This window comes from Carcharodon carcharias, chromosome 15, assembly GCF_017639515.1.
Source record: "Carcharodon carcharias isolate sCarCar2 chromosome 15, sCarCar2.pri, whole genome shotgun sequence".
Taxonomy (NCBI): Eukaryota; Metazoa; Chordata; class Chondrichthyes; order Lamniformes; family Lamnidae; genus Carcharodon; species Carcharodon carcharias.
In genome coordinates, this window is record NC_054481.1 from 104,522,403 (window position 1) to 104,534,509 (window position 12,107).

The 12,107-nt window shown below is 38.9% G+C and overlaps 1 protein-coding gene across 1 annotated transcript in view; it reads left to right on the forward strand.

Annotated features, from left to right (window-relative positions):
* Positions 1 to 1,431, forward strand: part of rimkla (ribosomal modification protein rimK-like family member A) — a 63,449-nt gene extending 62,018 nt beyond the window's left edge. The window contains exon 5 of the mRNA XM_041206369.1: positions 437 to 1,431. Coding sequence (XP_041062303.1) covers positions 437 to 933 — 497 coding nt within the window. The 3' untranslated portion in view covers positions 934 to 1,431. The remainder of the gene's footprint in view (positions 1 to 436) is intronic.
* The last annotated feature ends 10,676 nt before the right edge of the window (positions 1,432 to 12,107 follow it).

The following is a 12,107-nucleotide window of genomic DNA, read 5'->3' on the forward strand; positions in this document are numbered from 1 at the left end:
CTCGTCCTGGGTGTACCCCTCCTAGCGCCCATTGCTTGTCGGGATAGGCTCCAACTCCCTATAGCTCTGAATTGGATGAATCAGTTCTGGAAAAGTGAGTGAGTTACCTTTAGTAGTTAGCAACTTACCTGAAGGTTTCAAGATGGGCAAAATTGCTGTTTGGAGATAAATTTATTTTCTGTTACCTGACAGACTTGTTGAAGCTTGCTCTCTGGGAATGCATAAAGTAAAGTGAGTGGAGATTTGAGCTCTTGTTGCCCAGCAGAGATTCCAGCTGTAGTTGCCAAATTTCCTGAGTGTTGCAAAGAAACCTTAATTTGTAATTTAAAAGAGTACCTGCTATTTTGCTTCTATTCTTTCTCTCTGTAGTGCACTAAAATAATTTTTAATTTTTCTGGAAGTTCTAAACTGATGCTGTTTTTTCTGTGTTTCACAGGAGGTGTTGGTGTGATGTATCAGCTGAGTGAGCAGGGCAAACAGCTGGCAATCCAGGTGTCCAATATCTTGGGCATGGATGTGTGTGGTATCGATCTGCTCAGGAAAGATGACGGTTCTTTTGTAGTGTGTGAAGCCAATGCAAATGTAGGTTTCAGGGCCTTTGATAAAGCTTGCAATCTGGATGTAAGTGGTATCATAGCGGACTACGCCCTGTCGTTGCTGCCAAGCAGACTGACCAGAAAGATGTCGCTTCTTTCTGTAGTTTCGAGTGCCAGTGAAACAAGTGAGCCAGAGGTGGGGGCTTCAGTCAGTGCCATCCCAGAGAGTGTGTTCACTATGAGTGTGGGATCAAGCTCTAGTGAGAGTGACCCTGAAATAGTAGAGGTCAGGGATTCTGACACTGCTACTTCCAGGTCCATGCAGACTGTACTGCCTGAGTCAGGCTACAATATGAACAATCTCATAAACACGGAAATGAAACTATTGAGTGAGTGAGGCTGAGGAACCTCTACTATTAGGTATAACAGACAGGGCAGCTTTCCTAGCTGAACTGTGGGTTAAAGGGTAAAAGAATTGATGGAGGGACACTTAATGGTTAATATGAGAATAAATTATATCAAATTTGGGTTTGTTGAATAACCCTGAATGACATTATAGCCATTAACTCACTCCTGGGCAATGGGTTATGTAGCCTCAATGTCACTGGGGCCAGGGTGTGGGTTGCGGTTAGGTACTGGTAAACTTACTTCAAGAACACAATAATACGATTTCAGTTGCTTAGTTAAAAGGCATTGCCTTGACAATAAAAAATTAACAGTCAATATCAGAAAGAGGAAGACTGGTTACTGTTACAAAGGAGACCCTTTATCAGTTACTGTTAGGAAATGCACAGCCTCTGCTTGACATCTTCCTGTGGTACCATGGTTGAAGTCAGGAACGTGCTGCATTTGGAATCAATATCTTGCCTCTTTGCAATGAACTGCACCTCCATATTATTTTCCACTTCCCTAGAATAGCTGTTTCATACATCCCTTACTTTCTGCTGCAACAGCAGTGTTATTTGCTTAAGTCGGTGTCTACGTCACAGGATTTGAATATTTTTCAGGAATTTTGGTGAGGACAGTTTGAACTGGAGTGCAAAAAACACATTATTATTCTGGAGCATGTAGTAACTCACAGAGATATTTTAGCTGGTCCTAGACCAAAAGTGCAAGATTGAAGGGAACAGAGAACATCAATTCAAAATAAAATTTCGGCACATGCCAAAAAATGACACAAGCCATTGATTTTAATTCTTATCTCTTCCTTTCCCTCCCAAAAAAAATCTTTGAGCAGCGATATTAAAATACTAATTAGAAAATAAACTTCTGTGGAAAGTAATTTGAGAGAAAATCTAATCATTAAAATATAAAAGAACTTGGTTGATTAGTCACAATAATTTTAGCTGTTTTTGGAATTTGGCACGTGAGGTTGCCTACCAGGTAGGTTAATAGATATAGGGTGCATGTTGAGGGGATATGATCATAAACAAGTAGTTTCTCTGTATTGGAAGGTGAGTTAGATGTTCTTTGCTCAAAATTTGGTTGTAATATTAAGGAAACCTTCATTTTATTGAAGTAATTGACAAAGTACAGTTTTTCTCTGACTTGTGGTTGCATGGAAACAATCCCAGACATAACAGAAATGTTGGAGAAATACATGAGATATGTATGTATTCTAACCCATAGATACAGAAGTCCTTTTGACTCGAGTGACCAAGTTGATGTGTGTTGTAAATCTTTTGATTTTTTTTTGCCACTGTTCATTGCCCCCCCATTTCCATTTCACTGTTTTAATTTTACTTATGCTATATTACAATAGTGAAAGAAAGACAAAGGTCATTTGTCCCATTGAAGTTTGTCCCTTGCATCCTGACTCTCCAGACCTAGCATCATTGCTCAGTCTGAAACGTGTGAAATGTGTTGGGATGATCTCTGCCCTTTCATCAGCTGGTTTTGCAGAAGCTTTGGACTTGGTTTATCAAGTGAAATGTGCAAAATTAAAATCCCTAGGGATTAACTGTAAATAAGTAAGAATTTTAAAAATCGTTGTCATTAGACATGATTCAGAACAGAAAATATTTATATGCTGAATAGACAGGTGAAATCTGCAAAGTGTGTCATGTATGGGGATTGATCTGTGCTCTTTTTGACTTTGCAGAAGCCAGCTACAGGCTCTCGCAGTCTGCTGAGCCTCTCTTATAAAAAGTAGTGTCTGTATTTACGAATTGCATCTCCCAGGCCGATGGGCACAGCATCAGTGTTATATTTTCTTAAATTATATTTCCTAATTTTTATAATTGTTGGTGAATTTGTGCACATTACTGAACGTGTTTAACTTTAGCAGTTAATGTATCGGTCAACAAGCAAGAAGCTCACAGGCACCATAAACAGATTAGGATATATAATATTGTAGTTTAAAATTTAATTTAATTTTAAACAGGAAAACTCAGTTTCAGCAGTTTCTGTTGATGCATAGGCTTTCACGATCATACAGTTAATACTGGAACTTTAAACAAGCCACCCGCTTAGCTAACTGTCAAGTGACCCCCTATCTGTTTTATCTCACTAGATGAAAAGCTAAGTAAAACAGTTAGGTGTTAAAGGGGTAGGTATTATGTAAAATGAACAGTGCAAAGGAACCAGAAGCCAAATATAGTGAACTAAGCTTAAACCATTAAATAGCCTATTTAAAAAAAAATGCTGCCTTTTTTTTGCAGTATTAAAAACATATATTACATTGCGATTGAGATAACCTGAAACCCTGGGCATATTTGCCCACAGAATCAACATTTACATGCCACACAATTTCGTTGTGTTTCCTGCAGAAATTGGCTTGAAATGCTGCAGATTCTAGGTATCTAAATTTAATGAATGAATTTCTACAAGTAAGAAATCTCTGTGATTGCTCAACAAGCTGCTTGTGTAGCTCAGTAAGGCCAGTCATATTCTCTAGATAATGTGGTTCCCATTAATGTAAAGACAACCTGGCAGAGGCGGGCATTCTTTGCACCATCACGGTACAGGGCAGCTCTCAACACAGCCTGTTGATGTGTGTTAATTTAAAGCAGTAAAAGAGCATTGTACAGATTCAGCTTGCAGTGTATTTTACACTTGGAAACTGTCCTGACCTGTATTTGTACAACATCCAGGTTAAATGTAATTAATTCCTTCTGGAAGGGCTCCAGTTACCTAATGTAAAATGTTGGCTGGGATTTCCTGGCCCCGTTGTGGGAGGGACACATGGTGGGCGAGGCGGCGCCCCAGCAAGAAGTCCATTGCGTTGGGGCGGGACCGGAAGATCCTGGCAGCAGGTGGATGCGGAACATCCCGCCCATAGTGTTGACAACAATTTTAAGGACTTTACACTAAATTAATTAAAATTGACTCAGTCTGAGGGCTTGGCTAAAAGATTCACAGCATCCTCTTCCAGCCTTTTAACATCCGTGAGCACATTGACTTCTAACTTTTAAGATGGCTTGTGAACATTCCCAGCCATTTTCTATAAACCTTTCTGCATTTTTTAAAAAGGCAACATAGTTACTTTGGAAAATTAGGACCCAAAATTCAAGGCTTTATCTGCTTTGTTGAAAAGTTTTCAGGCAGTATTCTGATTGACTGCATTGATTCTGTTCCAGCTGCTGCTGGCTTTAAAGTCAATGACTTGAAAATCCCTGGAAATATTTCTATGCAGCACTGAATCCAAGGATAAAGCACTGGCACGGTTCATTATGCATCGCTTAAACTGTTTACTCAATTTCTCAAAGCAGATACTCAATTTTTGTTTTATGTACTGTTCTCTGATGACTGTGAATGTGCCACATGTTATGGCACTGGGCCATGCAATCCCGATATGCTTCCTATTGGGGATGCTATTTCTGGCCTTACTGTACCCGAGTTGGTGGAGGGGCACAGGGGTTGACTGCAATCGAAGTGTTTGTGAACAGTAGCAAAAAGACAAAATCAGGCCTACCTCTTAACCAAACAGCCCACCAATGTTTGCTATTCATGCTTGCACGTGAAGAATAGCCGTGTGGGTGAGTGCCAAAGGCCACTTTGACTGCAACTGTCACCCAGCAGAAGGCCTTCAGAGGAGTTAAAATGGTGAAAGATGACATTTAAAACTGCTTATGCTGTGGAAGTTGAGCAGTTTCTGTGGCAGGCAGAAAATTCTAATAGCAATAAATGTGAACTTTTATACTTTTTTTTCTCTTGCTCACCTTGCAAATCCCAAAAGGAAAGAATTAACCTTTATGTTCTTTCCAAAGGGGCTCTCTAGTTACCCCGTAAATTCAATATTGCATAAACTTTGTTGAGTGGTAAGGGCATTTCTTGAATAAAGTGTAACTCACTCCCTAGCCATTTTGAGGGAAGAAGTATGAATCGTTAAGCCTGTGAACACCTTCACAGACAATGTGAGTAATTAACTCACAGAGAGCTGTGTTTTAAGTGATATGGACTGTCAGCAGTGAGATAGTACTGGTTGTCTCTGTGTCCAGCATTTGGGTAAGTTGACTAAATGAGTAGGGAGGTTATTGGTGTTGAAGATTAAGAGGGGACTGACATCATAAGTCCAACAGTGGAAAGCACACTCAGTTGAGAGATTCAGAACTGTGGGGAAATCTGCTTATTCTCAGTAATATAGTTTGCAATTTAACTTAATAACATGCAAGAGGATTAAAAGCCTGTGTGTTTGAATAAAGATGCTATTTAATTGCATTGAGTGTACTTAACTAACTTGATTAATGTGAGGGATGTGGGGAAGAAGAACTCCAATGATTCAAAGCTTGAAAGTATTTTCAAATGGTATGTGAGATGTGATGTATTTTTGTTGATGCTCTGTCCTCTCATCTGTTTCAGTAAGTTTAAGAATTTGCTGATTTTTATGTATTTCTTTTAACTTCGTAACACTGTGGCAAATGGCTGGTGTTAATATAGTGGTTGTGCACATGATGTGACCCGGTCACAAGTGAAGCTGACTGGGTGACGTATTGGAAAATTTCTGATCTACAGCTAGCTGTTGAGATAATTACACTAATCATCTAAAATTTAAAATAATTTTTGCTTTTATGATTCAACTGGTGATGGGGGTAAGGACGAACATAAAACATAAGAACATAACAAATAGGAGCAGGCCATTTGGCCCCTCAAGCCTGCTCTGCCAGTCAATAAGATCATGGCAGATTTGATGTGTGGCCTTAACTCCATTTTCCTGCATGTCCCCCTTAACTTTGACTCTCTTGTCAATCAAAAATCTGTCTAACTCAACCTTGAATATATTCAGTGACCTAGCCTCCACTGCTCGCTGGGGGAGAAAATTCCAAAAACTAAAGAAGAAATTCCTCCTCATCTCTGTTTAAATGGGACTGACCTTATTTTGAAACTGTGCCCCCTAGTTCTAAATTCCTCCTTGGATTCCTAGGAAACATCCTCTTTAGTATCTACCTTGTCGAGTCTGCTCCGAATATTATATGTTTCAATAAGATTACCTTTCGCTATCCTCAACTGAGGATAGGGCACCCTATTCAGCCTTTCCTCACAAGACCATCCCTTCATCCCAGGACTCAGCCTAGCTGAACTACTCCTAATGCAAGTGAGGTGATCAAAACTGTAGTACTGTAGATGTCTCACCAATGCCCTGTACAGTTGTAGCAAGAAAATATAACTTTTTCAACAAGCCCATGATTCTCAAGCCATGCACATTATGAAAAACTTCTTCACAGATATGAATTCCTTCATCCCTAGACCTTTGCTACAAATAGGATCTCTGAATTCAGAGATCAGTGTGGCAGGTATTTCTAAATGGTCATTGATAGATGAGTGCGATGTGATATATATACAAAATGTGTTTTCTTGCAAAACACTGACTGAATGTTAGTAATGGGCTAGCAGATTTAATTAGTTGCATGAGCGAAACAATTTAATTGACGTGTTGATATGAAAATTTGATATTTTTAACTGTGACTACCCCCTACCAATATTTCTAGAATGAAAGGTATATGTTATTGTACGGGAGGTGAGGGAAGAGATTTGACCCTTTTTATCCAGAGTTTTTCTGCATTCCAGCTTTGTTTAGAAATGTGAACACTTGAACAGAAATATTATTGCAGAATTTTGGCATTTGCCTCAGTCTGACCAACAAAGATTATTTTACCTATCAGATATTATTCTTTCCATGGCTCATGAAACTGTAGGATGAATTTATAGGTCCAGCTTTAGCACAACAAAACAGTTAAATGAGACCAATACTATGACTCCCCACTGCACTGAAAACTTCAAAGTGGAAGCCCCTAGTAACTGACGTTTCAAATCCAATTTTAGATCTTTTACCACAATATAAACACAGTCTCTACACCTATGACAGATTTGAGAGCAGTTCATTGTACAGTGTAAAACTAAGGCAACCTCTCCAATCCTGACATTCCATTGTGTTTGCAGACCTACTGAGGGAGAGCAGGAGAAACAGCCCTGTCCCATTCTCCAGGCATGAGTAGAATATTATACATATGTAGTTAGGAATTAAATTTAACTTGTATTTAAGAGAAAAAAATATTTGAACATCCAAAAACTGTTGAGTTTATGCTTTTACTGCTTATTTCATAAATGCTCAGTGTTCTTTAAACATTGGGGTAGGGGTGGGAGGGAAAGGTCCGAAAATGTACATTTTATGAATAAGCTGTGAGTGTTCCAATGCACTGAACTGTACAGCTGTGAAGTTTGAATTTACTGACGGTTTCACTAACTGTTTCTCTGTAGAACATTGTATTTGGAGCAAGGTTGATTTCTATGTATAAATGTGACTGTGTGCATGTTAGACTGGGTGCCTTGTTCAAATGTAATTGACACAATAGTCAAAATGAGTTGGCAGTTGTGCAACCAAGTATCCTTGACAACATACACTAGGGGCTTAGCTGAACTGGTTTGAATTTTCAAAGCCTGAAAATTTATGTAATTATCTTCTATGAAATGATTTGGGATATACACACTAACTTGTTAATCTTTTATTGGGTAAAACAACTTTTAAATGCAGCATTTCCCATTCTGGTCAGTGTTCGTTTGATATGGAAATTAACTTTTAATGGTTGTTTCCTTTATGGTATCGTAAACTAAAAGGTTTTCAGCCAGCAGTTTGTATTCAGTGTATGCATCATTGGTTTTACATTGTACTTGCACATATTGCAATGAGAGCTGTGATTAAGATCTGGCCATAGTGATGTGTACAATTACTTCAGCGTCAAGCTATTGGAAGTTGTAAAAATGTTGACCGTATTACTTAAAACGATGCAGAAAAAGATTTCTGTTTTAAATGATCCATTAGACCCTTGGGCTGCAGTTCTGGATGGCATGGAGACAGGTAGTGATCAGCACTAAAAGTACCTTTATATCTTAACTGAAAATTTTTTATAAATCTGAATTTATCTCCTGTTTTTGTGATCTTGTCCAAATGGCAGCTAGAATTTGCAAGTTTATAAACTATTGTAAACTTCTCTCATGTTTTCGTCACATAAAGGATATTTTATAAATTTTATTAGAAATTTTTTTAAAAATCATTTTTGCTATTGGTTATTAAGTACCTTTCTGCTAAGCAGTCATTTGGATATTTAAGGAGACTGAAGCAAAGAATTTTCCATTTGTAAAACTGGCGCCTCATGACATGCTGCCTGCACAGCCTGATTGTACTGCTGTTTGTTTGACAGCTGTGTGACTGTAGCCCAAAGGTATAAAGCAAATAGTAACCCATTTTCTGATAATAGTACTTCAGATTTTGCCTCCTGATCTCACAGATGCTACCCTGTGTCCAATAATGTGTATCAGCCTTTTGCTTTTATCAACGGGACACATACTCTTAGTTATTCTGGAAAATCTTATAGTACGGCTGTGGGTTACTACTTGTATTATATGTTATGCGTTCCCTTTATGTGTGTGTATGCATCTGAGAAAAAGAGAGAGAGCATGCATGTCTTTGGTGATTGTACAGATTTCAAGAGCGTGGTTAACTGGTAAGTGGATTGACTCACGATGTTTGAAAATTTGAAGGACTAATGAGATTGAGAATGCTTGGTAGGGGTTTCATGACCATTAGAATAGTAAACTGAATTCCTACACATCAATATTCTAACTAACTTCCCAAATGTATATGGGTTTTAGCCATAAACTGACATTCATAGTTTTGATAGACAAGTGGTTGTGACTTGAAAAAAGAACAGAAGAATTATAAATAAGAAACATCTACAATCACATGCTTCTACAATTCTGTCCAGTTTTAAATATACTCAAATCAATTTTAAATATTTGGTTTAAGGGGAGAGAATTTTCAAACAATGCAGGATAAAATGAAATTTGAGAATCCATTCCTTTAAATGCTCTTGCTCCTTTACCAAATGAAATATTTGTATTGATTTGTGGAGAATACATAATTTCAGCACAATATTAAGTTAAGTGGGCCCTAAAACTTTGTGCAGCATCTTATGGTGCTGCATGTTTATATTCTCTGCTTGTGTTGCACCAGATATTTTTTCTGCAGTGTTCTATATTTCAGCCTCTGTGACACTGATAATAGCAGTGCAAAGCCAGACTAGTGAATCTATGAAGAAAAAGATCCACATACTAGGCTTTTAACATCAGTAATACTGTGAACTAAACATCTTTTAAACATCAGTAAACACCCTAGTTGCCAAGTTCCTGTAGATTGGGTTAATAGCAATCTTTGGAAAAAATTCTCAGTCCTGGACTATTTGCCATTCTCATTTTGAAGTTTATAGAATGTTTACTGATGTTTCAGTTTGAATGTGAAACTCCTACCAAGTAGTGCAAACTGACCAAGTGCCGGTGAAGCTGGCCAATTATTGGTACTTGAATAACTAGTTGGAAAGGCAGGGATGTGGTGTTAGTCACATTGATCATGGTGAATACTGTACATATACTTATGTTTCATTTTTTTAGAATGTAATAAAAATGATTCATAGAAATTAAAACAATCTATTAAACTGAGTTGTGTTATTTTCATTTTTTAAAGAGGGATAAGTAAAAGGTTGCACCAAACACAAGATACTTTGTGTGCTTTCTACAATGAAACAACCTCTTGGAAAGTGTTTTGTAAACTTTCAATATTAAATGGTCATGTGAAACTTTATTGAGGAGTGGGTTTTGTATTTACTCTGGTCCTGATAACCCAGAACTGAATTTCTGAAGCAATGGATGGACAGGGGGGGTTGCAGGGGAGTATAATTTTCCAGACATTTTGTCACTCTTGCAGCAAATTTCAGTCTAATAATGCTTTCACTCATTTACAAAGCAGTAAGCAGATACTTCAAATCACTGTGTTCCGTGACAATGTTTGCTTCCACCTTTGGCAGTAGATAACTTTACTTGGATAGTTTGTATTTAATATCTGTTAAGTCAAAATAGGTTTACCCACAGCATGCTTTTAAAAAAAAAAGTTCCGTACCAATGTGCATTACTTCATTTTACATTGAATTTCATCTGTCATTGACTAGAAATTACACATCCACTGACATTTTCTCCTTCCTCAAGGCATTCCAGTAGATGTGAGGCAATGTCTGTTGCAAAAGTACTCCAGATCTTCATTGTGTTCACTCTCTTAGCTTATGGTCGCCTACAAAAAACGGTCACCATGCTTCAAAGTAATTTATTAATGAGAGATACTTATCACTCTGTACTTTAAATGATTTTTATTCATTCACGATGTGGCCATTGTTGGCAAGGCCAGCATTTATTATCCATCCCAAACTGTCTATGAGAAAGTGGTGTTGGGTCACTGCTTTGAATTGCTGTAGCCCATGTAGTGAATGTACACCCACAATACTGTTAGTGTTCCAGGATTTTGATCCTGACAATGAAGAGCGAGATATATTTCCAAGTTGTGCTGGTATGAGGTGACGGTGTTACAAGTGCCTGCTTGTAGGTGGTCAGAGACTGTGGTTTGGGAGGCTGCTTTGTCATGGATGATGTCGAGCCTCGACTGTTGTTAAAACTGAACTCATTCAGGAAAGTAGTGAGTATTCCATCACGCTCCTGACTTGTGTCTTTTATATGGTGGGAAGGCTTGGGGAGTTAGGAGGCAAGTTACTTTGACCTGTTCTTGTAGCCACAATATTTATGTGAATGCTCCAGTTAAATTTCTGGTCAATGGTGACCCCCAGGAAGTTGACAGTGGGGTATTAAAGCCTGTTGAAACGTAGATACCAAGTTTGTTGAGGACCACATGGACAAAGGTGATGGGAGATTGGGGGTGTGGTGACCCCCGGATCATGGATACAACTGATTTATTATTTTGAAGACAATGCTGGGTATTTGCTATATTTCTGTGCTTCCCCAATTAGCTAAGCAAATTTAATCAGATAGAGATGTGTAGGATACCTGATCTGTGCTGTGCTGCTCTCAGCTGGGTTAAAATCAGTGTCAGTGAAGTTTAGGCAAACAGGGCCTTGTTAATTTTTTGCAATCTACTGCCACTGAATGCATTAGATCATCTGGTGATGACTGGATTGGGCTCGGGTACGACACTTTGACAGTCAAATAAGCTGCCTGGAAAAAAAGATGACTTCTGTCAGTACAATGTCAGTGCTCTAGTACATTTCACTGCCAACTATTGGATACATAATGAAGATTACTGTTCCTGATACAGTATGTATATGCATCTCAGTTTTTACTATTATGCAATGTATCACTACTGTATTAAATTGCCTACTACTTATAGCACAAATCCAGTATTATTTTGAGAACGGAATTTTTTCTTCATTCATAGGATGTGGGTTTCGCTGGCTAGCATTTATTGCCTATTCCTAATTGCCCTTGAGAAGTTGGTGGTGAGCTGCCTTGAACCGCTGCAGTCCATGTGGTGTAGGTACACCCACAGTGCTGTTAGGAAGGGAGTTCTAGGATTTTGACCCAGCGACACTGAAGGAACGGCAATATATTTCCAAGTCAGGATGGTGAGTGACTTGGAGGGGAACTCCCAGGTGGTGGCATTCCCAACTATCTGCTGCCCTTGTCCTTCTAGATGGTAGTGGTTGTGGGTTTGGAAGGTGCTGTCTAAGGAGGCTTGGTGAATTCCTGTAGTGCATCTTGTAGATGATACACACTGCTGCTACTGTGCGTCGGTGGTGGAGGGGTGAATGTTTGTGGAAGTGGTGCCAATCAAGCAGGCTGCTTTGTCCTGGATGGTGTCAAGCTTCTTGAATGTTGTTGGAGCTGCACTCATCCAGGCAAGTGAGGAGTATTCCATCACACTCCAGACTTGTGCCTTGTAGATGGTGGACAGGCTTTGGGGAGTCAGGAGGTGGGTTACTCGTCGCACTATTCCTAGGCTCTGACCTGCTCTTGTAGCCACAGTATTTGAATGGCTAGTCCAGTTAAGTTTCTGATCAATGGTAACCTCCAGGATGTTGATAGTGGGGGATTCAGTGATGGTAATACCATTGAATATCAAGAGGCGATGGTTGGATTCTCTCTTGTTGGAGATGGTAAATGCCTGACACTTGTGTGGCGCGAATGTTGCTTGCCATTTGTCAGCCCAAGCCCGGATATTGTCCAGGTCTTGCTGTATTTGGACATGGATTGCTTCAGTATCTGAGGAGTCATGAATGGTGCTGGATATTGTGCAATCAT